Source organism: Cnephaeus nilssonii (genome assembly GCF_951640355.1).
Source record: "Cnephaeus nilssonii genome assembly, chromosome: 11".
In the NCBI taxonomy this organism is placed as follows: Eukaryota; Metazoa; Chordata; class Mammalia; order Chiroptera; family Vespertilionidae; genus Cnephaeus; species Cnephaeus nilssonii.
In genome coordinates this window covers 17,622,703-17,650,124 of record NC_137082.1, presented here as the reverse complement: position 1 = coordinate 17,650,124, position 27,422 = coordinate 17,622,703, and the positions used below count along the sequence as shown (strand labels likewise).

Here is a 27,422-nt window from a genome sequence, read left to right as displayed (position 1 = left end):
AGGTGAGTGGCTGCACACGAAATTTTGTGTGTTGGCCCCTTTATTAAAAGGATGCCTGCATTTCTAGCTATCTCTCCTTGCCAGACAGAAACCCCACTGCTTTTCACAGCCAGATGTTATGTGAGCACCTTTCCCAGTTCTGGTGCTCTGGCCTGGGGAGCCTGGTTTGAGGTTTAGACCCCACACTTCTCAGTGGGAACTGCCCTGCAGCTGAGATATGCCCCTGGAACTTCAGCTGCTGACAGTGGGAGCCCAGCCAGCCCTCTCGCGCCTCTGCACTTCCTGCCAGTCTTGATGTGGCATCTTCTTTATGTTCTTGGTTTTAAGAGTTTCTCCAGTTAGTCTTCAATTGGTTATTCAGGATGATTTTTCTACATTTTAGTTGTAATTCTAGTTTGGTCCTGGGAGAATGTCAGTGTAGCTTCCTTCCACTTAATCCACCACCATCTTGGAATCTCCTCCTAGCTATTCTATAAAATATATATTGATTTCAGAGAGGAAGGGAGAGGGAGAGAGAGATAGAAACATCAATGATGAGAGAGAATCATTGATTGGCTGCCTCCTGTATGCCCCATACTAGGAATCAAGCTTGCAACCCTGGCATGTGCCCTGACTGGGAATCGAACTGTGACCTCTTGGTTCATAGGTTGACGCTCAACCACTGAGCCATGCCAGCCAGGCATCCTTCTAGTTATTCTTAATTATTATTATTATTTTTATTTTTTTAAAAATATGTTTTTATTGATTTCAGAGAGGAAGGGAGAGGGAGAGAGAGAGATAGAAACATCAATGATGAGAGAGAATCATTGGTCGGCTGCCTTCTGCACACCCCCTACTGGGGATCGAGCCCGCAACTGGGGCATATGCCTGCTGGGGTTCTTGTTCTGGCATTAAGAAGGGCTCAGCAATCTGGAGAAAGGCTGCATGTAACTTAAGTAAGAGTCCCCAGATGAAAGAGAATTTTGAAAGGCATTGGGGGTCAGAGGAGCCTGGCTAAAGAAACCAAGTTCTCTTTGTCTCAGGACCCCTTGCTTTTTATTAACACAAATTATCCTAAGGCAAGGTGGAGATATATACTTCAAAGGGTAGGGTTTCGTACAGAAGCATTGTCAGAATGGGGAATAGCCTATGGCTGTTCAGGTGTTTGGCCAGTAGGAGGCAATAACATGTAGACTAAGATGCCCTGAGCTGTCTTGCAGCAAACAATCAATTTAATGCATCCTTTCAGGTTTGGGGAAATGCCTTTAGCCATTTCCAACAGGCAATAACATATGTGACTCAGCCTTTGTTGAGTCCCCAAGTTCCATCAACCTTTTGATGAAACTTGCAATTATGACATGCTGGAACTGGCTTCCGGCATATGCTCTTGACCAGAATAGAATCTGGGACCCTTCAGTCCTCAGGCTGATGCTCTATTCACTGAGCTAAACCAGCTAGGGCTTAATTATTATTTTTTATATGAATTTTAGAATCAGCTTGTCTAACTCCAGAAAATAATCTGTTACTTTTATTTGCATTGCATGAAATTTATAAATCCTAAATGCTGTGGTCCATGAAGATAATCACCCTCTAGCATATTCCTATATTCCCTCATATCCCTTGACCAGTTTTTGGTGTGTTGACGTTGCTTGGCAAAAGTCCAGCTCTGGTTAATGCCAGCCCTTGGACTACCATGTGCCTGTGTAGCTGAATGTTGCTGGAGAAAACATCCACCATGTTGACTGATCTCTTGTTCATGACATTGACCTGCAGTGGGCCCAGAAATTGTGAAAAATAGAGCTGTTCATTCATTCTTCTATTCTCCTATGTGACTGTTCTCTCTGCCGAGCCTCCATCCTTACCTTAGCTATTGACCTTATGTCACATTGAAGCACTCAGAAGAGAACTCCACTCTATCTGCCAGCATCTGCACCAGGACTTGGCTTTCCTTCTTGTCACACCAAATTCCTTGTGCTGGTACCTATTCAGGGACATTCTTCCTGCCATCCTCTTCGTCTCCTAAGTTATTTTCCTTCTCTCCTGGACCATTCCCACCAGCTTGCAAGCATGTTGTTAGTTCTCCCATCTCAGAGACAGTCTTTGATTATCCCCCCTTCCAGTTACCACCCCTTTTCTCTCTTTCACATTACTAAAGACTCTCTAAAAGAGAGTTTGTATTCACTGTCTGTCTCTAATTCCCTTCCTCTTATTCTTTCCTAAATGCACTGCAATCAGCTTTTGTCCTCCACCATAGCTGTCCTTGGTGAGGGCTCCATGTCCTCCACTTTACTAAATCAGTTCTCATCCTCAGTTCAACTGCATGGCCTTTTCAAAGTTAAAAAAAGTGAGCTTTCCTTGATAGCCAAGTAAGTATTTCATTTTTATTTTATTTTTCAATTATAATTGACATACAATATAATATTAGTTTCAGGTGTACAACATAGTGATTAGACATTTATATAACCTACAAAGCGATCACCTTGGTAAGTCTAGTATCCAAATGACAACATGCATAGTTATTACAATATTACTGTCATTTTTTTTCTTGTAATGAGTTATTTTTTATTTTTTTATTTATTCTCTAAAGTTTTACATATGTCTCCTTTTTCCTCGATTGACACCCCCTCCCCCCAGTCATTCCCACCCTGGGCAAGCCCCCACCGCCCCAACATCTGTGTCCATTGGTTACGTTAATATGCATGCATACAAGTCCTTTGGTTGCTCTCTAACCACCCCCTCCCCTGCCATTTGTCTCTGGATCTATTCTTGTTCATCAAATTATGTTGATCATTGTATCCCACATATGAGTGAGATCATGTGATATTTATCTTTCTCCGACTGGCTTATTTTGCTTAGCATAATGCTCTCCAGTTCCATCCATGCTGTTGCAAATGGTAAAAGTTCCTTCTTTTTTATAGCGGCATAGTATTCCATTGTGTAGATGTACCACAGTTTTTTAATCCACTCATCTGCTGATGGGTACTTAGGTTGTTTCCAAATCTTAGCTATTGTAAATTGTGCTGCTATGAACATAGGGGTGCACATATCCTTTCTGATTGGTGTTTCTGGTTTCTTGGAATATATTCCTAGGAGTGGGATTACTGGATCAAATGGGAGTTCCATTTTTAAGTTTTTGAGGAAACTCCATACTGTTCTCCACAGTGGCTGCACTAGTCTTCATTCCCACCAGCAGTGCACAAGGGTTCCTTTTTCTCCCCAACCTCGCCAGCACTTGTCATTTGTTGATTTGTTGATGATAGCCATTCTGACAGGTGTGAGATGGTATCTCATTGTTGTTTTGATTTGCATTTCTCGGATGATTAGTGACTTTGAGCATGTTTTCATATGTCTCTTGGCCTTCTGTATGTCCTCTTTCGAAAAGTGTCTACTTAGGTCCTTTGCCCATTTTTTGATTGGATCGTTTATCTTCCTTTTGTTAAGTTGTGTGAGTTCTCTGTAAATTTTGGAGATTAAACCCTTATCTGAAATGGCATTGGCAAATATGTTCTCCCATGCAGTGGGCTGTCTTGTTGTTTTGTTGATGGTTTCTTTTGCTGTGCAGAAGCTTTTTATTTATTTATTTAATTTTTTTTAAAAAAAATATTTTATTGATTTTTTACAGAGAGGAATAGAGAGCTAGAAACATCGATGAGAGAGAAACATCGACCAGCTGCCTCTTGCACACTCCCTACTGGGGATATGCCTGCAACCAAGGTACATGCCCTTGACCGGAATCGAACCCGGGACCCTTGAGTCCGCAGGCCAACGCTCTATCCACTGAGCCAAACCGGTTTCGGCCAGAAGCTTTTTATTTTGATGTATTCCCATTTGTTTATTTTCTCCTTAGTCTCCATTGCCCTAGGAGCTGTGTCGGTAAAGATATTGCTACAACATATGTCTGCTATTTTGCTGCCTATGGAGTCTTGTAGGATTTTTATGGTTTCTGTTTAAGTCCTTTAGCCATTTTGAGTTTATTTTTGTGTATGGTGTAAGTTGGTGGTCTAGTTTCATTTTTTTGCATGTATCTGACCAAATTTCCCAGCACCATTTATTGAAGATACTGTCTTGACTCCATTGTATCTTCTTGCCTCTTTTGTCAAATATTAATTGAGCATACTGGCTTGGGTCTATTTCTGGGTTCTCTGTTCTGTTCCATTGGTCTATATGTCTGTTCTTGTGCCAGTACCAGGCAGTTTTGAGAACCATGGCTTGGTAATATAGTTTGATATCTGGTATTGTGATCCCTCTAACTTTGTTCCTCTTTCTCAGGATTGCTGTGGCTATTTGGGGTCTTTTTTTTAAATTACAGGTGAATTTTGGGAGAGTTTGTTCTAGATCTTTGAAATATGCTGTTGGTATTTTAATGGGGATTGCATTGAATCTGTAGATTGCTTTGGGTAGTATGGACATTTTAATGATGTTGATTCTACCAAATCCATGAACATGGTATGTTCTTCCATTTGTTTATGTCTTCCTTTATTTCTTTTTTCAATGTCCTGTAAAAAAATATTTTTATTGACTTCAGAGAGGAAGGGAGAGGGAGATAGAAACATCAATGATGGAGAGAATCATTGATCAGCTGCATCCTGCACGCCCCCTACTGGGGACCAAGCCTGCAACCTGGGCATGTGCCCTGACCAGAAATCAAACCCAGGATCCTTCAGTCTGCAGGCTGACGCTCTATCCACTGAGCCAACTGACTAGGGCACAATATTACTGTAATTTTTAAACAGGAAGGAAAGTTGACTTTCTCTAGTGTTATTTTCTCTAAGTATTAACCTAGTGAATACATTTCCTAATCATGAGCTATGCTAATTCAACCTTCACTGATTACCACATAGTGTTCTTCTAATGTATAACTACAAGAATTTTCCAAGTGTTCCTGTAGAATTTTTGCATCTGAATTCAAAGGAAAATTTGGCCTATACTTTTTTAAATATTCATGTTCTATTTTAATAATCCTATATAATAAAGAGGTAATATGCAAATTGACCCTCATGCCCTTGCACAAGATGGCTGCCCCCATGTGGTAAAAGATGGCCACCCCCATGTGGTCAAAGATCACCGCTACAAGATGGCTGGCAGGGGAGGGTAGTTGTGGGCGATCAGGCCAGCAGGGGAGGGCAGTTAGGGGTGACCAGGCCAGGAGGGGAGGGCAGTTGGGGGTGACCAGGCCAGGAGGGGAGGGCAGTTAGGGGCAACTGGGCCAGCAGGGGAGGGCAATTCGGGGTTACCGGGCCAGCAAGGGAGGGCAGTTGTGGGTTACCGGGCCAGCAGGGGAGGGCAGTTGGGGGTGATCAGGCTGGCAGGGGAGCAGTTAGGCATTGATCAGGCTGGCAGGGGAGTGGTTAGGGGATCAGGCTGGCAGGCAGGCGAGCAGTTGGGAGCCAGCCATCCCGGATTGTGAGAGGGATGTCCGACTGCCGGTTTAGGCCCTATCCCAAGAGATTGAGCCTAAGCCAGCAGTCGGACATCCCCTTAGGGGTCCCAGATTGGAGAGGGTGCAGGCTGGGCTGAGGGACCCCCCTCTCCCAGTGCACAAATTTTGTGCACTGGGCCTCTAGTAGAGTAATAATAGCCTTACAGAATAAAGTGGAAAACTTTTAATTGTTTTCTATGGTCTGTACTAATTTAAATACATGAGTTATCTGTTTCAATAGAACATATCAGTACAGCTCTTTGGGTGGCCTTTCTTGGTCATGGTGCTGGTTAGGTTTTCCAGCACCATCAGGTGTCTGCAGGGGTGCTCTGGGTGGCACATGGAGGGGCTATTAAGGCTGTTCCAATGGGCACTCCGGGCTGGTTCTCAGAGGGGCTACTGTGGCTGTTCCAATGGTCACTCCAGGCTGGTTCTCAGAGGGGCCACTGTGGCTGCTTCAGTGGGCTCTCCGGGCTGGTTCTTGGAGGGGCTACTATAGCTGTCAGGTGCACAGTGCTCCAGGCTGGTTCTCAGAGCGGCTACTGTGGCTGCTCCAGTGGGCACTCCGGGCTGGTTCTTGGAAGGGCTACTATGGCTGTTGATTGTTCAACATTTTAGTTGTAATTACAGTTCGAGGCTGGGAGGAGGTGAGTAAAAATTCCAGCTGCTCTGCCACCATCTTCTATCACCCCACCTTTGAAGTTGCTCCTGCCATCTGTCTTTTGTCCCCAGAGGCTCTGAACTAGGTCATAACCCTGCTGGAGAAGCACCTCCAAGGTCACTGTACTCTCAAAGTGAAGACTTATTCCCTAGTCTGTGTCCCAAATTGTGTCCAAGGACATTGCCCAGCTCAGCACACCAGAGGCTCTGCAAGGTTAAGTGATGACATTAATATCTCCACTAATCAATATATATAAAACCCTAATATGCAAATAGACCGAACAGCGGAACAACCAAACAACCAAACAACTGGTCTCTATGATGTGCGCTGACCACCAGGGGGCGTGTGCGGAACATGCCAGGCGTTGGCAGCAGGTGGCAGAGCATGGAATATGGCGGGCGTTGGCAGCGGTAGGATGGTGGAGCAGGTGAGCAGGGGTGCCAGACCAAGGCGGGGTGCCAGTTGCTGTCTTCGGGGCGAGCCTCTGGTGATTACTGAAAATTCTTTGCTCCCACGCACTGTGGTCCTGCTGGGTGCTCACACCCCTATCGCCCCTCAGGGCTTCTCCACCTCCCTCTGCTCCTGACGGGGGATTGGGGCAGCAGCCACTGCTTGCACCGGGGACCGGGGGTCATGGTGGGAGGGGCCGGGCCAGGGCGCGGAGGATGGGCTGAGACCCGCCTCTGTGCCCACTGCAGCCTCGCGGCCCACAGTTCCTTTCAGGGTACATGAATTTGTGCACTGGGCCCCTAGTAAAATACATAAGAAACTCATAATAAAATGCCATCAGCTTGGAGAGGCATGGAATTTGAATGCAAACCCTCTTCTATTAGCACAGTCCCAAGGAAAAATTATAGGTCAAGTTTAAATTCTGTATCATATTCAAGTACAGAGGTGTTCAAGTCCAAAGAATTAAAGTCTGAAATCAAATCTTGATGAGTTCAGAAATTGCCCTCCTTGGTTTCTTATTCTGCTGCTCTTGGGAAAGGGGTGTCCATGCCCGATGGAGTTAGCTGTGTCCCGGCTGTTTCACATAGGAGTCCATATAGGTCCTTTGGGACCTCAGACACTGTATTGTCCCTGCACATGCTCACTTGCACCTCAGTGAGGGGACCAGGTAGCCTCTGGTGCAGTTATCTCAGGCAGAACGACGGCAAGGACAGAGCCAAGACATCTGAGCAAAGCTGACAGTCAGAGAAAACCATGCCTTGAGCCTCTTTGTTGTGCATAAAGGGATGCACCAAATCCATGCTCAGAATTTCAGCTCACAGGAGAATTTAACTTCATTACCATGTTAATGTTCATTTTCCCTCTCTGGTTGGGAAGTAGGTGGCCCCATTTGGTGACAGGTGCCTCACTCTCCTGTGAGTAGGCACTCTCTGTCCTCAGCTTATCCCCTGGTGCTTCTGGCCACAGAGTCCCATGCCTGAGATGCTTGCTGCCCAGAGGAGGCACCTCCCTTAAGAGGACTGAACTGGACCGCTGCAGAGCCAAGCAGAGACCACCCATAAGGGTGACAAGCCTGGGACGAAGCCACAAGGGTCCTGGGACCACCTTTCCAGTTCCCTCCATGGCCCTGAATGTGGATGGAATTGGACAGTGGTTCTAATGCTGCCCACCTGGGCCTGGCCCTCGCTCTCTGAGAAATTTGGCTGTTAGGGGTCTAAAGGGCTTAAAGTATACCTTTTATCCAATGACCGAATATTTCCCCAGCCAAGTCACTTAGAAAATGCCATTACTTGGGCTGCTGGTCTCTGCTGATTCCCAGAGCCCTTGCCCCTGCTTCTAAGGCCCCCTGGAGCTGTGTCGGCTGCTGTCTTGGACTCCTTACCCGAGGGGTGGCACCCTGCATTGGCTCAGCCCTCAAGGAGCACTCTGCCTCTGTTGAGGCAGCTCTGTGCTTATCAGACTTCAGGGCTCCAGGCATGATGCAGGCCTGTGTGTATAGACCAAACTCCTCCAGCTGCATGGCCCTCACCTCACCATACGCTTATTTTGAGGCCCCAAGTTCCACACATTTGCTTGATTTCTTGGTTACCAGCCTGTATACCGATGTTGCGGTCTCTGTTAGTAACACTGTCTTCTCGCCTGCCCAGGCTCTGGATAGGTTGAAAGTAGAACAAAGGGGAAGCCTGGGTGGCAGAGGGAGCCGCTTTGGGGTGTGCTCAGATGGGCTGGCCTGAGGCTCAGTGTCTAGTACTGGTGTCTAGGTATGATCCCCAAAGATAGGTGAGCCCCAACCTGCTCACAGCCGTGCAGGGCAGGCTCTGAAGATCGAGAACATGGCCCTTTTTTCTCCCAATTTTTCTCCAGTGGCATGCTTTTTCAGTGCGCTTTTTGTCCCCCCTTCTCTTATTTGCCCATCTACTACCATGGACAGTAGTAGGAGTGATGGTCGTGTACTGTCCTGGCTATACCCCTCCCAAGATGACTGTCCTATCATCCCAGATCAAACTGGGCATGAGAAGCAGGGCAGGGCTTCTGAGGGTGGTCACTGTTCAAAGCATTGTTCAAAGTGATGGGACGTCAGCCTTTGTAAGTAAAAGGGGTGCCCTGGCTTGGGGTCGCGGCCTCGGGCAGCTGTGCTGGAGACCAGGATGCAGCAGGTTTGGCTCCAGTGGGGTCTCCTGCTCGGAAGGTGGCACAAACGTATCTGACATGTGCTCCTCCCCCAGCTCTGCACTCAACCCCAGGACCTGTTGTTGTAGAACAACTTGATTGTGTCACATGAGAGCCCAGAGGTAGTTTTGTAGCTATGAATGTCTTCTAAGATTATTTTAAACAAATATTTTTATTTTCCCTGGCCAATATAATTTTTCGTGGGGGCTTTACTCTTTGATCTGGACTGGAAAAAATGTTACCATTTTAAGACCTCTTAAAACCTGTCTTTAGATTTATTGTCTGTACAAATGGAGATTCGGATAATAGCTCTGTTCTTAATGGGAGATAAACAGGAAAAGAAAATAAATTTCTTGCTTTGGAATGATAAACACAGTGATGCATATGCCGTATATCCTGGCAACAGGAATTCAAGGTCGGAAATAATTCCTTTCCTCCTGAGTCTGCGTCAGCTTCCCTGAGGGGTGCAGAGGCTGAAATTTGCTACTAATTGTAGCCATAATTTTAGCATGCAATTAAACACATGTTTCCTTCCCAGTTGATGTCTTTTTAGCTCTCTGACATGGATAAAACAAAAGCTCGGTAGATTTGAACGGCCATTTTAACCCGCTAGGAGGTAGGAACTGGAGTAATCCTGCCTTATAGCAATGGAGAACAGCATGGGTGCTTTTAACACAGTTTTCAGTATTTCTGAAGAAGCCAACAGTTGCCATGTCCATTTTCCTAAGGCCTTCCATGAGGTTAAGGATCGTTTGTGGGAGTGATACTAGGTGGGGAGGAATCAGAGGTAGAGACGGCGGTTGTGGTGGTGGTAGCAGAGACTCATAGAGGCCACCTCACGCTATGGCGGGTCTGGTGTCTGAGGGACCCTAGGACCCGAGAGCAGAGCCACTCCAGGTTCAGGCTGATCCGTCCTGGGCTGGCGTATCATTCACTGCTTTTCTCTTCCTTGGCCCCTCCAAGAGGGTCATTGGCACTGTAAAGGATGCTCCCTGTGAAACAGGGCTCCCTGCCCAGAGAGTTTGGTAACTAACAGAGCAAAGAAACTAAATAGGTTTTTCTACTTAAGGGTGTCTTAAGAGCCTGTCACATGCTGCTGTACCTAGAAGGAAGAGTTCAACAAGCGTGGTTTTGAGAAGTATATGACCATGGCTTGCTTTATTTATTTATTTATTTATTTATTTATTTATTTATTTATTGAGAGAGGCAGAGAGAGGGAGAGAGAGATAGAAACATCATTGATGAGAAAGAATCATTGATTGGCTGCCTCCTGCACGCCCCCCACTGGGGATCGATCCCGCAACCCAGGCATGTGCCCTTGACTGGAATCGAACCTGGGACCCTTAAGTTCTCGGGCTGACGCTCTATCCACTAAGCCAAACCAGCCAGGGCATGATCATGTCATTCTTTATTCAAGGAACACCTGGCAGGCCACAGTTGGGGAAGCGTCACTCTGGTTGTATGGAGCCTCTTGAGCACGACTTTTCATAATAAAGGCAAACACTGATTTTTCACACTTCGTGTCCTAGCCCCAGTCCCAAGCACTTCCATGCATGGTCTCACTGACATTTCCTCTTGTTACTATCCCTGTGATGCAGGCGAGAAACTTATCTATTGGGAGGCTAAGCACCTTGCTCAAGGGGCTGGGCCTGTTCTATTTTCCAGCCTGAGTCTTGGTTGACCTTTAAGTGTTGGACCCTGTATAGGCTCATCTGAGAAGCCTTTCTGATTCCCTTCCTATCCCCCAAGACAGGAACTCTGACCCTTCCCTGGTCTCAGGGCCAGAACCTCGCATGGTTTGCATGCAGTACTACGTCACCATCATGATGTGCCCATTCGTTCTTCACATTAGACCACAGGGTTCATGAGTGGCAGGCTGCCTGTGCCTTTGAGCTGGGTCTTCAGTCTCTAGCACAGGGGCTGGCACAGTTGCTGTGAGTGAAAAGTGGTGAGTGATTCTTAAACGTGGACTTGATCTCATACACTCTCTTTGCTCCGTAATGGTGGGTGGGACCAAGAGTTCTTGGCAGTTCTCGGTTTCTGAGGACTCACTAACTTTACTCTGTGGACCCAACTTTTTTCTTAATTTTCGATTTATCAGAGGTGGTATGCAAGTAACCCTCCCTACATGTCAAAAACAGTGTTTTCCCTTTTCTAAGAATCATCAGCAGTGTTTAGGCCCAGCGCTTAACAGAGGTCCTTGGTTGGATGGAGTTGACGTTCTGATTAATCTATGACAACATCTCTCAAAGCGTATTCTTGGTTTTCTTTATAAATGTAAGTCAGCCTTTGAGGATTAATCAGACACAGTTGAATGGGTTTGGGTGTTAAAACAGAAAATTGGGAATAGAACACAGAGAGGCGCTCTTTTTGGGGCAGCCTGTGGTCAGTTTGACTGCATTTTCTGGAAACAGGATCATTCTGCTGCCTCAGTGGGGTGTGGAGGGAACGTAGGGTAGGGGGAGATGGGTGGCCCCCAGCTCTGGGCAGTCCCATCCTGTGAAGAGTGAGGTGTCTCCTTAGTTCTCTGCCCTGAGGAGCCGTCTGTAGGTTGACTGGCCTTTTGACCCCACAGTGAGGGAGCAGGACCTTCTTTCTACCTTATACCATGTGGGCCTGTGGGCCAGTTACAGGGATGTTTATGAGATTGTTTTGAGGGATCATCCTAAGCTTTCTTTTCCTTTACATTTAAATTGTTTAAAAAATATGAAACATACAGAAAATGGATACCTGTGTACTCACTACCCAGTTGGTCATATTTATTTCAGATCTCTCTCAAATCCCATCACCTTCTACCTTCTCTTCAGTATGAATGCTGTTACTATCCTGAATTTGCATTTGTCTTTCCTGCCCATGTTTTTTTGACACACACACACACACACACACACACACACACACACACACAGATATATACATCCATAAATAATATAACTTGTTTTGATGTTTAAAAGTATCAAATGATATAATGATGCATCCTCCTTACAAGTTCCTTTTATAAAGATTGTATTATGTTTTTGAGATTTGCCATGTTGACAGATGTGGCTGCCTTACAGTATTCCATTGAGGAACTGAGGTAGTGTTTATGCATTCATTCCCCCACTGAGGGGACAGTCAGATTGGTCCATTTCTTTCTTTTATAAACACTGCCAAAATGAACCTTTGAGTGTTTCCATTTGTTTAAGAGTTTCTAGGGTAGTCTCATCAAAGAATTCCAAGGTTGTAGGCTTCATTCAACTTGAACTTTACTGGGTACAGCACCAAAATGCCCTCCAAGTACTTATACCAGTTTACTCTCCTGCCATTTTTCAGTCCTCTAACTCACATTTCCCCCACCCTTCATGTTACCAGGTCTTTTAATTCTTGCCAAATCTGTAGAGTGTGTGGTACCTCTGCTGTTTAATTTTGTATTTACCTCACCACTGGGGGGTGGACTATTGCTACACCCCAGGCTTCTGATTATACTGAGATAGGTGTGCTTTATTGATGGGTAATCTGGGGTCTCCATCTCTTATAACTGTTTGAATTGCTCTTTCAGATGGCAAGTTTGGTGCCTACATGCAAGTCCACATTCAGAACGATGGGCCTGTGACCATAGAACTGGAATCTCCAGCTCCTGGCGCTGCTACCTCCGACCCAAAGCAGGTAAATCTGGCTTTGGGATTTGTTCCCTGGGTGCCTGTAACATCTTTTGGCTTCAACTTAGTCCCTGGAGCAGTTCTCAATCTGGTGGACACAATACTTCATTGAAGAATTTATTTTAATACATCCCTTCTCATCTGCTTACACCTGCCCCCGTAGTGCTGTGGCAGGCAGGGACAGCACTTCTGCCTTGTCTCCTCCTGACTTTGGAATCCATAGAAAATGCCCTTTACAGAGAGCCCAGTTCTTTCTGTTCTCTGGCCAGGTGCTTTTTCACCCACACGCCACTGGGTGGCAGCAGAGTAGCGGCACAACTCCCCTTGGCTCTGGATTGGCAGGTTCGCCCATTCAGAATGGCTACCTGGAGTGGGTTTTATCCCAGGTGTAAGCAGATGGGTCAGCTGAGGTTCTTTGTAAAATCTAATTTTTCTAAAGCAATATCTGACCTGGATTTGCTGCCAACTCTGTAAGCTTTCAGAAAATATTAAAATTAAACTTGAGAAAGGAGCTCTGTTGATCGTCCTTGTAACCCATGGTTCTCTCATAGATGCTCAACACTTCTAAAGGCTTTAATTAACACAAACACTTAATAGCCTTCCAGACAGGGGAGCGGGCAGGAAGAGGAGTGAGAACTGAAGGGACATTCCTGTTCTTGCCTCCCTCCTTGCTAAGAGGCTGGGAAGCAGAATGATGCAATAGATGCGGGGAAGCATTATATAAACTTAAAGCTCTATGACCTGTTCAAAGTTATAATTTTCACAGGGAACATCACCTTTCTCTTTTGTTACTGATTCTTGGCTTGACAGAGAAGCAGGAACATGTCTGATGCAGCATTGCTAGACTTCAGAGGTGATAATTGAGGTCCCTGGAATTACCGATAACTTTAACGAAATCACAAAACATCCACATGAAAATTTAAACTTTTTATACTGAAATAATTTGAGACAGAAAATTGAAAAAGGATTCAGAGTTCTCATAAATCCTTTACCCAGATTCCTTGAATTTTGCTGTCTTTCATGGTCATAGTACACTGATCAAAACATTGAAATTAATACAATACTCTTAACTACACGACAATCTTATTAAATTTCACTAGTTTTCCCCACTGTCCTTTTTCTGTTTCAGGATAATCGCACATTGTATCCAAGTAGTCTTCTCCAGTCTGTGACAGTCCCTCTGTCTTTCCTTTTCTTTCATGGCCTTGACACTTTTCAAGACTACTGGTCTGCTGTTTTGAGTCATGTTCCTCAGTTTGGGTTTTCTGCGATTGCATTGAGATGTTGTACTTTGACAGGAATAGCAAATAGCACAGATGTGATCTTGTGCCCTTTTTAGTGTATCATAGGAGGTGCATGATATTGAATTGTCTTATTACAGGTGATATGAACCTTGATTCCTTGGTTAAGGTGGAGTCTGCCAGATTTTCCACTCTACAATGAATTTCAACCTCTCTCCCTTTGTCTGCCCTCTTGCTCGTTCATAGCAGTTGACTTTTTCTGTTTCACAGAGAAAGAAGCTATGGCTGGCACTGACCCTGCCTCTCCATTCCCTCTTCCTGCCCTGGCAGCTGAACTGTCTTTTCTGGTGCTGAGGCCAGCATCCCGCGCCCCCCCCCCCCCCGCCCTCTTCCCCCCCCCCTCCCCGCCCGGCGACTGGTGCGTAATTTGTGAGGCTCAGGGCAAAATGAAACTGAGGCAGCCCCTTGTTAAAAAATTTTAAGGAATCTGAAGATGGTAACAGCAGAACATTAAACAAGGGTGGTGCCCTTCTGAATGGGGGCCCTGCCTGTGTGATTGCACAGGTTGTGCACCTGTGGAGCCAGATTAACGAGGGCTATGGAGCTCTTCTCACCCTTCCCACCCTCCCCTTTCTCAGCAGCCTCCACTAAGCCCTTTGTCCTCTTGTTAAGTCAGTTTGTTTCTTTCACTCATTTGTGTGTGTGTGTGTGTGTGTGTGTGTGTGTGTGTGTTTAAATATATTTTATTGATTTTTTACAGAGAGGAAGGGAGAGGGATAGAGAGCTAGAAACATCGATGAGAGAGAAACATCGACCAGCTGCCTCCTGCACACCCCCCACCAGGGATGTGCCCGCAACCAATGTACATGCCCTTGACCGGAATTGAACCTGGGACCTTTCAGTCCCCAGGCCGATGCTCTATCCACTGAGCCAAACCGGTTTCGGCTGTTGTTTTTTTTTTTTTAAATATGTTTTTATTTATTTCAGAGAGGAAGGGAGAGGGAGAGAGAGAAACATCAATGATGAGAGAGAATCATTGATCGGCTGCCTCCTGCATGCCCCCAACTGGGGATCGAGCCCACAACCCAGGCATGTGCCCTGACTGGGAATCGAACCATGACCTCCTGGTTCATGGGAGAATCATTGATCGGCTGCCTCCTGCTAGCCCCACACTGGGGATCAAGCCACAACCCGGACCTTGACCAGAATCGAACCTGGGACCTTTCAGTCCGCAGGCCAACACTATACATTGAGCCAAACCCGCTAGGGCCCGTTGGCTTTTAAATATTCCCAGGAATCTCCAATTGAGAAGTACCTCCATTTTCTTCCTTCTTGCTGCCTCTTCAGTGTACTACTCTCATTTGCAGAGACTCTCACTGAGTTCCCCAGCGACCTCCATGTTGCTTTGTGTCATGACTGTGGACTTGAAGACCCACCTGACTTGACCGCTCAGCAGCTCTTGTCACCGTTGCCCTCTTGCCCCTGGAAACTGTCTTGGACCTTGTTTTCCAGGATACTGCTCTCTCCCAGTTTTCCTCTTGCCTCTGGTGGCTCCCTCTGGTTTTATTTTTTCATTATTCTGTAGTTTTGATTGATTGTTCTGCTTTAATTGTATTTGAATAAAAAATGTAGTCAAGTTTTTGTTCATTCTAAATATTTTTCTAGAAGTGGTAGAGTATGGTAATACTTCATATCTTTAGGATCTTCAACCTTCTTTCAACTAGTGCCTCCTCTTTTCATCCTCTCCCCTCCCCTTTATTAATCCTCTCCAGAGGATTTTTTTAATTGATTTTAGAGGGAGAGGATGAAAGAGAAACATCTATTGGTTGCCTCCCTCATGCATCCCGACCCGGTATTGAACCTGCAACCTAGGTATGTGCCCTGCCTGGGAATGAGACCCGTAACCTTTTGGTGTACTGGACAGTGCTCCAACCAACTGAGCCGCCCAACTAGGGCTCTCTTTCCTCCTCCTTCTCCTCCTCCTCCTCCTCCTCCTCCTCCTCCTCCTCCTCCTTCTTCTTCTTCTTTAAAATATATTTTATTGATTTTTTTACAGAGAGGAAGGGAGAGGGATAGAGTCAGAAACATCGATGAGAGAGAAACACCAATCAGCTGCCTCCTGCACACCCCCCACCGGGGATGTGCCCGCAACCAAGGTACATGCCCTTGACTGGAATCGAACCCGGGACCCTTGAGTCCGCAGGTCGACGCTCCATCCACTGAGCCAAAGCAGTCAGGTCTCTTTTCTTCTTTAAAACAAAGCAAATAGGCACAAAATTTTTAAACTTCTAATGAAGCATGCTAACATAACTTATTAGGATAAGAAAGTCTTTTATTAGTTATTTCTAAATCTTTTAGAAGCCTTTTTCTCAATTGTCCGGTGTCCGTTTCAATTATTTATACAAGTTAGCTGACCCTGAAGTCTCAGACCCTGGAAAACTGCGCAGATTTCTGTCCTCCGGCTGTCCAGTAGGTGGCGACGAGTAGGCATGGAAGGGGCCCATGTGATGGTGGCTGCCGGCCTTACCTATGGCCTTTCCCTGCCTTTCCATTCTCAGTAAGAAGGGACTCCCTTTGGGCAGAAAGCTAATTTGTTTATTTCTATGTTGGTAGGAAGACTGCAGCCAAATTCTTTTTAGTGATAGGTAGACAAGCATTTATATCCACTGAGCTTTTAATTCTAAGTGTTTTATTTTCCCATTATGATTCAGCCACTGTAGTAGTGAAAACTGCATACATTACAAAGGAATGATTCCTTTGGCAAGTTTTTAAATGTAGGTTCTTTAAACCATCTGAACAAATAGCAGTGTGTGTGTGTGTGTGTGTGTGTGTGTGTGTGTGTGTGTGTATCGAGTGTCTTTTTTGTATACAACAGTGTGGTGGGCACTGTGAGGCAGAGAGAGACCTGAGGCCACATAGTCCCTGCTCTCAGGGATGGGTTTAGGGCAACATAAGCTTGGAAGGTTAGTAACAGTGAAAGAGGTAAAGAATGGTATATGTCAACTGAGGACATGCCACAGCCCATCACGTCAGGCTTTTCTTACAGCTGAGGCCTGAGTGCCCAGCCTTCCGTGATTCTCTGTTACCTGCTTTACAGCCCGCAGTTCCTCTCTCTCTCTCTCTCTTTTTAAAAAAATATATTTTATTGATTTTTTACAGAGAGGAAGAGAGAGGGATAGAGAGTTAGAAACATCGATGAGAGAGAAACATCAATCAGCTGCCCCCCGCACACCCCCTACTGGGGATGTGCCCGCAACCAAGGTACATGCCCTTGACCGGAATCGAACCTGGGACCCTTGAGTCTGAAGGCCGACGCTCTATCCACTGAGCCAAACCAGTCAGGGCTCCTCACTCTCTTATGCTTTACCTAATCTTTTCTCCAAGAACAGGTTGAGCTCTTTTCTACCTCTGGGCTCTGGGCTCAATGTCAGTGTCTCCTCTGCAGAGGAGGTCCTCTGACCCCCTTGATTCCAGCGAGCCCCTGCCGGCTACTCTGTCACGCTGCTCTGATGATGTATGTCATAGCACTTAGCACCATCTGTTATCTGCTTGTTTCCACGCTCCTCATCTGCCCACACCCTCCTAACATTTAAGCTTCCCGAGTCTTGTCCGCGGCTGTGCCTGCCCCAGGAGGTGAGCCCGGTGTAGTTGGTTTTGGAATCATGTGTCATGGGCCTGTGAACTGTGACATCTGTGAAGGCCCTGAGTTCTGAGAAGGCTGCTGCCATTGCTGTCACCACCGAGCTGGAGAGGCCCCCCGGGGACTGGAGGTGTTAGCTGATCTTGAAGGGTGCAGAGGAGAGGAGGCATCTCAGTTGCTGTTTCCAAGCTTGTGCTGCACATAGGGGTAGGCCCTTGTTTGTAAGAGTCCCAGAGCTCTATTCTGGGTGAGGCAGCGCCTGTTGTGAAGACCGGACTGGTGAAGGTGACTCGTTGTTTGCCTGCCTTAGCCAGATCTGCTTTCGGAGCTGGCCGCTGAAGCCTCTGCCGTTTTGCCATGGCTGCATCACACTGTCCACAGCACTTACAGGCTGCTGTGTGGTCCTATCATGTGCCCTGACAGTGAGAAGTCAGAGGAAGAGATTACATTCTTGCTCTGAAGGACGTACTTCTAAAGGGAATAGGGAGTAGAAGCGGTAGCAGAACCACCAGACAGAAGCTGTTCTCCCTGTTGCATTTAAAAAAAAAAGTTTTTATTGATTTCAGAGAGGAAGAGAGAGATAGAAACATCAACGATGAGAGAGAATCATCGATTGGCTGCCTCCTGCATGTCCCTTACTGGGCATCAAGCCCCTGACCGGAATAGAACCCGGGACCCTTCAGTCTGCAGGCTGATACTCTATCCACTAAGCCAAACCAGCTAGAGCTGCATTTTTATGGAAGAACGTGATCCTGGTAGGCACATCCTGATTATTACTTAGAAAAGATTGCTGAATGTGAATTCTTCTGTGGGTGACTAGATATTGGGAGATTTCAATACCCTGGTCAGCCATTCCTGACAGTAGAAACTTTTTCTTGCTCTTGTTTTAATCTTAAATGCTTTTTCTTTAGTTGGGGGTGGGGAGTTGCCTGGGTCTCACATGAGTGAGGTTGCATGTGTAGGAGAACAGATGGGTGTTTTCCTGGGCAGGAGGGGCATTTATAAGTGAAGGGTTCTTCCTGGAGCCCAGACCCCACCTAGTTTATAGTGTTGCCATTAATAATTTATATTATCATTTATTTAATGGAATTGAAAGACTCCCTAAATTGAAATGCTGGAAGAAATAAACTTCCAGATACTCTTTGAATTAGCTCATGTGGTTGTTGATAAATCACTGGGGTAGGCTGACCAGTGAAAAATGGTACCTGGTTTCTAATTTTATGATTCTCTGAATATCGCCGTCACTCTTATACTCCTCTCTGTACACTTGTCTTATCATCAGCATTCATCATTATGCCTGGAAACGGTGGAATGTCCAGATCGAGACATTCATGATTTCTGTAGGATTGGGAAGAAAGAAGTAGGGTAGATAGTGAAGTGGGAAAAGAACTCGTTTTGATTTCATTTATTTGTTCTTCCAGTGACAGGGGCAGCCTTCTCAGTGATACTTGCTGTGGATTCCAGACTAGGACACAGGTGGCAGTTCCATCGCGGGTGCAGATGGGCTCACAATTCCTATACATTTCAGTTTGAGGGACAAATCTAATGAGCAGTATTCTGCATATAAGTAAGAATTATGTTGATGCCCATAAGTTTGCATTTCTTTTTAAAAAAAACTTTAAAAATATATTTTTATTGATTTCAGAGAGGAAAGGAGAAGGAGAGAGAGAGAGAAACATCAATGATGAGAGAGAATCACTGATCTGCTGGGGATCAAGCTCACAACCCCAGGCATATGCCCTGACCAGGGATTGAACCATGACCTCCTACTTCATAGGTTGAGGCTCAACTACTGAGTCATGCCGCCAGGCTACATTTCTTCATAGAAGAACCTTTATTTAATGTAGGTTTTCTCTTTTTAAATTTTGTTTTTAGAGTTGAACTCCAGATGCTAGTTCCTCAGTTTCTGTTGGTTTCAACTCAGTTTTTGCGTGGCCTGAGCCAACCTCCCACGAGTGTGTGCTTCTGAGTCTGGTTGCCAAAATGATACTGAGACCCTGTCCTTTATTCTGATGATTAGTTCATTTTGTTGCATTGATTTATTGAACACACATTGGTTGAGGGTCCAGTTTGTTTGTACTGCAGTGTCACTGAAACAAAAGTGGGCACTTAGCAAGAGCTTCTTGGTGGCAGAGTTTTTGTTACTGCTCTTGTTCATCTTCGTCACAGTGTCATGCTGGGCATGGCGGTGACCCTGAGTCCTGGGTCCTCACCTGCTGCACGGAGGGCTTCCCAGCATGTCGGGGCTAGCACCTGCCAGGCCTCTTGGGCTGTGGGAATCACCCCTGGTTTGTCTTCAGTGTGAACACCCACTTTCCTGGGTTAGGAAACAGCACAGCCCACTTCAGAGAGGATTGGGTGTGCAGGCAGGTTGGCTCCTGACCTCCCTCAGCCCTGACCTCTGCCCACTAGCAGCCAGAATGTGTATCCTGCTAGTGGGGGTACCCTGCCCGGGGCATGCATATCTGGCTGGCAGGAAAATTGGGATCCTTGTAGATGTATGTAGATGTTTCTGAGCAGGCTGGCTTTTCCTAGTTGGGGAGGTGCAAGGGATCGCTTTTATTTCAGCATTTTAATTTGTTTCCATATAGACAGTTGTCCCAGCTGGTACACCATAGAATTAAAAAGAAGCCTTTCCACGAGATACGTGCCTGTGCCTCTCTGCCTGATGGATTGACCACTCGATTGACCTTCATCTGACCTTCTTAAATCCATAGCATATGTTACCAAAATTGCAAACGTTGAAGTTTGTTCCCTGCTATTGGAATATGGCTGATAAATTAAAAACTATGATCTCCTCTTCTACCTTTGACACCTAAAGCATTTCTAATCTCCAACTAGAGGAAAACACCTGTTTTGCTTTTAACATACCTCCCAGGGCACTAATGGGTCAATGCATTTAAAGGGCTTTATTTATTTGTTCCTGTGTATGTGTTTTGGGAAGATTCTAAGTTATTTTAATCTTCTAATTTCATTGGTGGATATGTTAAAAAAGTTGGTCTCTAAGGTAAGGAAACTTCTTACCTTACTGACTTGACCTGCTAACTAGCATCTTATTTTATTCCCAGAGGAGGGGGGTAAAGTTTATCCTCTGTGGATTTGTACATTGAACACAGCAATAATTTAATTAGACTCAAGGTTTAAATTTGGGATTCTCAGCTTTTTAGCTAATTTTAGTAGGCGCTTTCTAGCCTCAGGCAAATGTAAAAAAATGTTGGATAGGTCAGTGGTGTTTTGTAGGAAGCCTTGTCCAAACATTTGCTTTACTAACATGGAGAGGGAAGAATGATCCGAAGTGATAGAAATAAAAAATGAAGCTCTTCCTATAATTTTTTCAAAAGGACTGCCAATAGATAAAACACTCAACTGCACAGAAGTGTTTTGCCAACATACCCTAGTTTAGGTGCAGTCTGACTGAAAGGGCTTTATCTTTTTAAATAAGTTGGTATCTAAGAGAAGGGAAGGATGGGTAATTGGGGTATGAATTTGGTAAGTGGACTTTTAGGGGATCACGAACAGCTGTGGGCTTGTCCTCCAAGTTTTTGTGTATCTGTGTGTGAGTGCCCTTTTCTAGGAGGGTTTAGGACTCGCATCTGATTCTTGGAAGGCCCCCCAAAAGTGAAGGTGCTGGTAGTTTGGGACTGTTGTGTGCAGGGATTTCGTACTCACTCTCCACCAGATTCACTCAGGAAGTGTTCGAGGTCCTCAGAGGGCTGTTTGACGACCACTGGCTTCAAGCCACTGAGGATGCATATGAAAATGTAGAGTGTTGGCTTTAGTCCCCTCCCCCCGGGTTTTCTGAACCACAGTTCCTGGCATGTCTGGATGTGGAAGGCAGAAGAGTAGCCGATTTATGTTTTTAACTGGTTCTTCTCGAGCTCGTCAAGTACACTGATGTTTGAGAACCATTGGACCTGAGGAAATTGGAGATCGCCATGTTTATCTGCTCTAGGTGTTGGTCTCCTCTGGACCACCCTGTCCTCTGCTCCCCCCACCCTCAGCTGAAATGTCTAAAAATACTTTATACCTTATAATTTGTATTACTGCAGCTGCCAGGAAGCAAGATGTCTAGGCTTGATTATTGAGGTCATATGTGAGGCTGTTCTTATTCATCAATGCCCCTTGGCCCCTTAACCACCCCACCCCCTGTACACACAGCAGCGATGAAAGTATTCCCAAAGCCTTCCTGATACAATTACAGATGTGTCAGGGGAAAGCTGGTAGAGCAACAACAGCTCAATACGTTAGTGACTGATGATGGGTCTCTGTGCTGAGTGACAGTGAGGCATGTGCTAGTGGAATAACGTGTTTCTTAAGAGAGATGAACCCACTGAGTGGGTTCCCCAGTGGCGGGGTGAGATTGCAGTGGTATAGCCTTTTAAGATTTTTAGTTGAAAAGCTATTTATAAATCTCTTAGTTTTTTTGGGTACCAGACATGGATGGAATACCCTACTCATCGGTCGATTTATTGATGGGATTAGAATAAAAACTCAGGATGATCAACACTTAAGTTTTGTTTGGAGAATTGCAATTTATTGAAATGTACAAATGTCAAGGCTTCATGGGCAGCTGGCTAAGCATTTACATTTAAACACACATGGGACATTGTTAAGGGTTCATATTTTATTGTTCGTTTCTAAATCTAAGTGTTTGGAGCTTGTCAGAGGGAAAAATGGATTTCTTTTTGGAAGAATATGTTTCCTGGTGCTCATTGAACTTGGAAACTTTGGGAAGTAATTGTCAGAAGGGCGGTATTAGCTCCTGAGCAGAGCAGAAATCCAGGGCTGGAGGAGGTGGCTGTGCCTGGACGCCGTGTGCCTTTGGCCGGTGGCAGGCCAAGGGTCTCACAATCGCTACCGGCCTTATTCCATCACCTTAGTCATTTTTGTCAATCTGAAATGCAGAATAGCACTCCCATGAAGATTCTTTACATAGAGTGTTTTACTTTGACTATTTTCCATAAAATGTGAAGGTAATTTCTTTTTCTATTTTTAATCGTGAAAGCGAATCCCGGAAGCCTCAATTTCTGTGGAATGGAAAGATTGGAGTTTGTGGCCTTGTTTCCATTTTCCACTCCTCCTGCTCAGTTGGGAACATGCTGCCCACAGAATATGCCCAGCAGTGGCTCTACTCTGAGTCGCTGCACAGTTGGACTGCAGAGGGAGGGCACAGGCTGTTATTAACTCCTGGTGTCGCTGTTGGGTTATGGAATCTTGAGCAGATAAGTACATTTTCTATAAAGTTTCATTTCAAAATCCAGACTAGATCTGGCTTTATGCTCTGTGTATTCTTTTTTGTCTGTCTGTTTCATGTTGTCCCTTTGCCTCCTTCACTTTCTCCTGGGAAGAGTCATGCAAGTAATGTGTTAACTTGGAAGTGCTAGTTTAGAAATCTTTTTTATTCATAAGTTTTTTATAGTAGTCCTGGGTAGAAAGGTATTTTTATAGAGACAGTTCTTTTACTGTCTTTTATTTTTCTCATGAGTACATAAAATAACATTTTTATATCAATTTCTTGTTATATATAATAGGTAAAATCAATATCCTTTAAAAATTAGAAATTTAAGATATACTAAAGATGCTTTTAACTATAATCTCTCATTCTCAGAGGCAACACCATTAATAAGTTCTATGTATTATCTTCCAGACTTATTAAAAAAATGTTTACTCACATTTACACATACTCATAGAAAATACATGGTATCTCTGGGAGTATGTATATAATAACATTTAAAAAAATTGTAGTAAAATATACATTAAATAAAACTTACCATTTTAACCATTAAAATATGTTTTTATCTATTTTAGAGAGGAAGGGAGAGAGATAGATAGAAAAATTGATAATGACAGAGAAACATCAATTGGCTGCCTCCTGCACACCCGCTACTGGGGATCAAGCCTGCAACCTGGGCATGTGCCCTGACTGGGAATCGAGTCAGTGACCTCTTGGTTCATGAATTGATGCTCAACCACTGAGCCACACCAGCTGGGTTAACCATTTTGCAATTTTTAAGTTTATAATTCAGTGGCATTAAGGACATGTTGTTGTGTAGCTATCACCACCATCCATGTCCAGAACTTTCTCATTTTTCTAAATTGATATTCTATTCATTAAACACTAACTGCCTATTCCCCTCCTTCCAGCCTGTCTCTGTGAATTTGATTACTTTAGGTATCTCAAATACCTAAACGAGGCAGCCATTCGATGTTTCATATACTATTTGTCCTTTTGTATCTGGCTTATTTCACTTAGCATAATGTCTTCAGAGTTCATCTGTGTTGTAGAATGTATCAGAATTTCATTCATTTTTAAGTCTGAATAATATTTCATTGTATGCATAAACCACATTTTGTTTAACCGTTCATCTGTTGATGGACCTTTGGGTAGTTTCCAGTTTTGGCTGTTGTGAATAATGCTGCTGTGAACATTGGTGTACAGATATCTCTCCAAGTCCCTGCCTTCAGTTATTTTGTGGAATTGCTGGATCATATTCATAATTCTTTGTTTAAATTTTTGACTAATTGCCCTATTATTTTCCACTAAGGCCACATCATTTGCATTCCTACCATCAATGCACAGGGTTCTCATTTCCCAACATCCTTGCCAACACTTAACTTTTCTGTTTTTTATAATAGCCATCCCAATGGACTTTTTTCCTGAACCAGTTGAGAAAAAGTTGCATACCTGATGCCTCACCACACCTAAAAACATTAATGCATATTTCCTGTAAACAAATGCATTTCTTTTTTTGAAATATATTTTTATTGATTTCAGAGAGGAAGGGAGAGGGGAGAAAGAAATAGAAACATCAATGATGAGAGAGAATCATTGATTGGCTGCCTCCTGCATGCCCCTACTGGGGATTGAGCCTGCAACCCTGCATGTGCCCTTGACTGGAATCGAACCTGGGACCCTTTAGTCCTCAGGCCGATGCTCTATGTGCTGAGCCAAACCAGCTAGGGCACAAATGCATTTTTTACAAAGAACAAAATACGTATTAAAAGCTGAAAATATCATTGGCATTTTAGTACCATCCAGTCTTCAGGCCCTATTCATGTTTTAGCAGTTTCCCCAGTAACTAGTCTTTTATAGTGGTTTAGAATCACGTGTTACATTTAATTGTCTTTAGTTTCCTTCATTCTAGATAAGTTCCTCAGAATTTCCTTGACTTTCCTGACCATGGACCTATGGAAGAGTACAGGCCAGTTATTTTGAAAAAATGTTCCCCAATTTGGGTTTTCTTAGCCATTAGATTGAGTGTGTGCGTGTGTGTGTGTGTGTGTGTGTGTGTGTGTGTACACATACATATGTGTATGTGTGCACATGTTCTTGACCTAAATGGTACTGTATTGCATATGCCATTCTTTTTTTTTAAAAGTATGTTTTTATTGATTTCAGAGAGAAGGGAGAAGGAGAGAGAGATAGAAACATCAATGATGAGAGAGAATCATTGATTGGCTGCCTCCTGCACTCCTCACACTGGGGATCGAGCCCCAACCCAGGCATGTGCCTTTGAGCAGAATCGAACCCGGGACCTTTCAGTCCGCAGGTCAGCGCTCTATCCACTGAGCCAAGCTGGCTAGTACCATATGCCGTTTTGAAACATTTTTTTCCCCACTACCTAACAATGTCATTTGTTTTGTTACGTCTATAGCTAGTTTATTCATTTTACCTGCAAGATAAGGTTCTGTCATATGAATATACTAAATTTTGTTTAGTAGTTGTTTTTTTAAATGGATTTATGGAGTTGTTGTAAGTTTTTTGCTGTTACTAACAATGGTGCCAAAATCACCCTTGTTTATATTTCTTTCTGTGGATGTAGATTTTCTAGGCAATAGACTTTTATTATTATTTTAAAAATTTGAAATATTTCAAATATGCTAAAAGTATAGAGAATAATATAACAAACCCACCTTTAGTAAATGTTAATATTGGCTATAGAATTTTTTAATTTGGTAAATTTGTTGTCCCATAAAATAAATGGGAGTTTTACTGCGGCTTGTTGAAAGTTAATGTCTTACTGAGTTAGAATTATTGTTGATGAAATTGCCTCAAAAGTGTGTAACTTTATTCAAGAGAGAGAGATATTTTGGGAAAACCATCAGATTTAAAGAACAGAAAACATTAGGCTTATCACTCAGATGTGAACAGTGAATAAAATACCAGGTAGACTCATCCAACTTTTATTTTAGTCTTTCCTCATGCCTTTCTTAATACAATTTAATAAAATGAGACAGGGAGAGGAATCACAAAAGGTTAAGAATAATAGACCTGGAAGCCCTGCTCAGAAAACTGGTGTAGACTCATTTCTCATCATGGATCCATTCCTTGGCTCTGGTGTGAGGTGAGATGAGAAGTATGTTCAGGAATTCCTTCCAAGACTATTTCAGAACCCAGGATAGATTTTTTTTAAAACTTAAAAAAAAAATTGACTTCAGAGTAAAGAAGGGAGAGGGAGAGATAGAAACATCAGTGATGAAAGAGAATCATTAATTGGCTGCCTCCTGCATGCCCCTGGAACTCTGGGATCGAGCCCACAACCCAGGCATGTGCCCTGACCTGGAATTGAACCTTTACCTTCTGGTTCATAGGTTGATGCTCAACCACTGAGCCACACTAGCTGGGCCCCAGGGTAGACTTTTGATAAATCAGTTCTGTACCCATATGTGATATTAGGCCAATCAAGGGAAGAAGAAGGAAAGGAGACAGGGCAGAGCCCAGCTTATTTCACCAAGCCATGGGAAACAGAATTCTCTAAAGATAAATAAATATATAAATTCAGGACTTAGAGGGAATTGATAGGAATAGGTGGCATCAGGAATTTTATTGGAGCTGCTCATTTTTTAACCTGAGGAAATGAAGCTACAGAGGAGGATCCTAATTCACATGCCTGCAGGGAGAGATCAGTGTGTCTCTGGATTACAGGGTCTTCAGACCGCTTGGAGGTCTCTGCCAGAAGCAAAGGAACGTGGCCAGTTTGTCTTCTCTCCAGTCCAGGAAAATGTTAACCATTTTTAGCTTTGGAGACATAGTCTCAATACCTAGAAGTGAAGTCTCCATGTTCCTGATGCTGGGTGTTTCATCGATTTTGCTTTTAATGCTTAATAGCACCTCAGGAGAATTCCTCTTGGCTTGTCTATTGATAGTCGAATAAAAGGTACCACAGAGGTTTCTTAATATTCACTGCACTAGGATCCTGTTCCTGGCTGATATGGCATCTTTCAGTTTTTGAATTATGCTGCCTGTATCAGGGCTAAGGAGAAAAAGTCTGTGGCCTCCTGCCTGAAAGACAACAGCAATAACAGTGACCACACCCAGGAGCTAGTTTGGGTCTTTTATGGATTCACTGTCCACAGTGTTTGAAGTACTATATATTTTATGGCTATAAAAATGGAATATCTGTATTTTAGCATACAGCAGAGTGGATGTAACTTGTTTCAGTCATCCGTTTAGGATTCTGGCATAGATAGTAATTCTGAGGGTTTTTTCTACTTCCTTTCTAGGATGCAGAGTATTTGGCATTGGATGTGATGCCGTCTTGGGCCTCAGATTGTTGCTGTAGGTCTTGGAGGCCTGTAGGTGTCACTGTAATGAGTTTCAAGGCTCTGAGAGAGACCAAAGCAGAAATGAGCCCTCTCTGGACAAGGGTGAGAGCAGGACAGCCACATCAGACCTTCACCGTGTACCTTTTTTATGGCCATCAAGACCCGTGATAAGCTGGCAGCATTTTTTCTACAAGCGGCTTAAGTACCCATTGTAGAAGAAGAATGTTGTATGAGCTCGTGCTGCAGGTGCACACTGGTGAGCTTGTGGTCAGCATCTCAGCATGGGGGGCAGGGTTGTTCCCAGGCCTCCTTGGAGCCTCGTGTCTACCATTCACCCCATCTGCCTCTTTGTTAAAGGCTGGGGGATACATAAAATGCAGAGTATAGCTTTTCCCTTCTTGATTTTCCTTCCTGAAAGCCCTTGAGGAGTGTGAAGGACGGAGAAGAGGAGTGGTCCAGAGCAGGGCTGGGAGCTGGGTGCCTGGGACCTCTGGCTTGCCTGCTACTAGGTGACTTTGCCACATTGAGAACCCCTTGGTCTTGGTGTTAGAGGGTTGGGCCAAATGATCCTTTGGGGCCTTTCTAGCTCTAGAAATCTGTGATTCTGTAGTGTTGATGGTTGGCCATGTGTAGGACCTCCTTCCTCATCTGTCCTCATTGGTTCTCTCTGTTGACACTGTTT

General features: G+C 44.4%; 1 protein-coding gene across 1 annotated transcript in view; it reads left to right on the top strand.

The window, feature by feature from the left end:
* DTD1 (D-aminoacyl-tRNA deacylase 1) overlaps window positions 1–27,422 on the top strand; it is a 162,381-nt gene that overhangs the window by 18,913 nt on the left and 116,046 nt on the right. Inside the window, exon 4 of the mRNA XM_079784756.1 lies at window positions 12,214–12,320. Within this exon, the coding sequence (XP_079640882.1) occupies window positions 12,214–12,320 (107 nt within the window). The remainder of the gene's footprint in view (window positions 1–12,213; window positions 12,321–27,422) is intronic.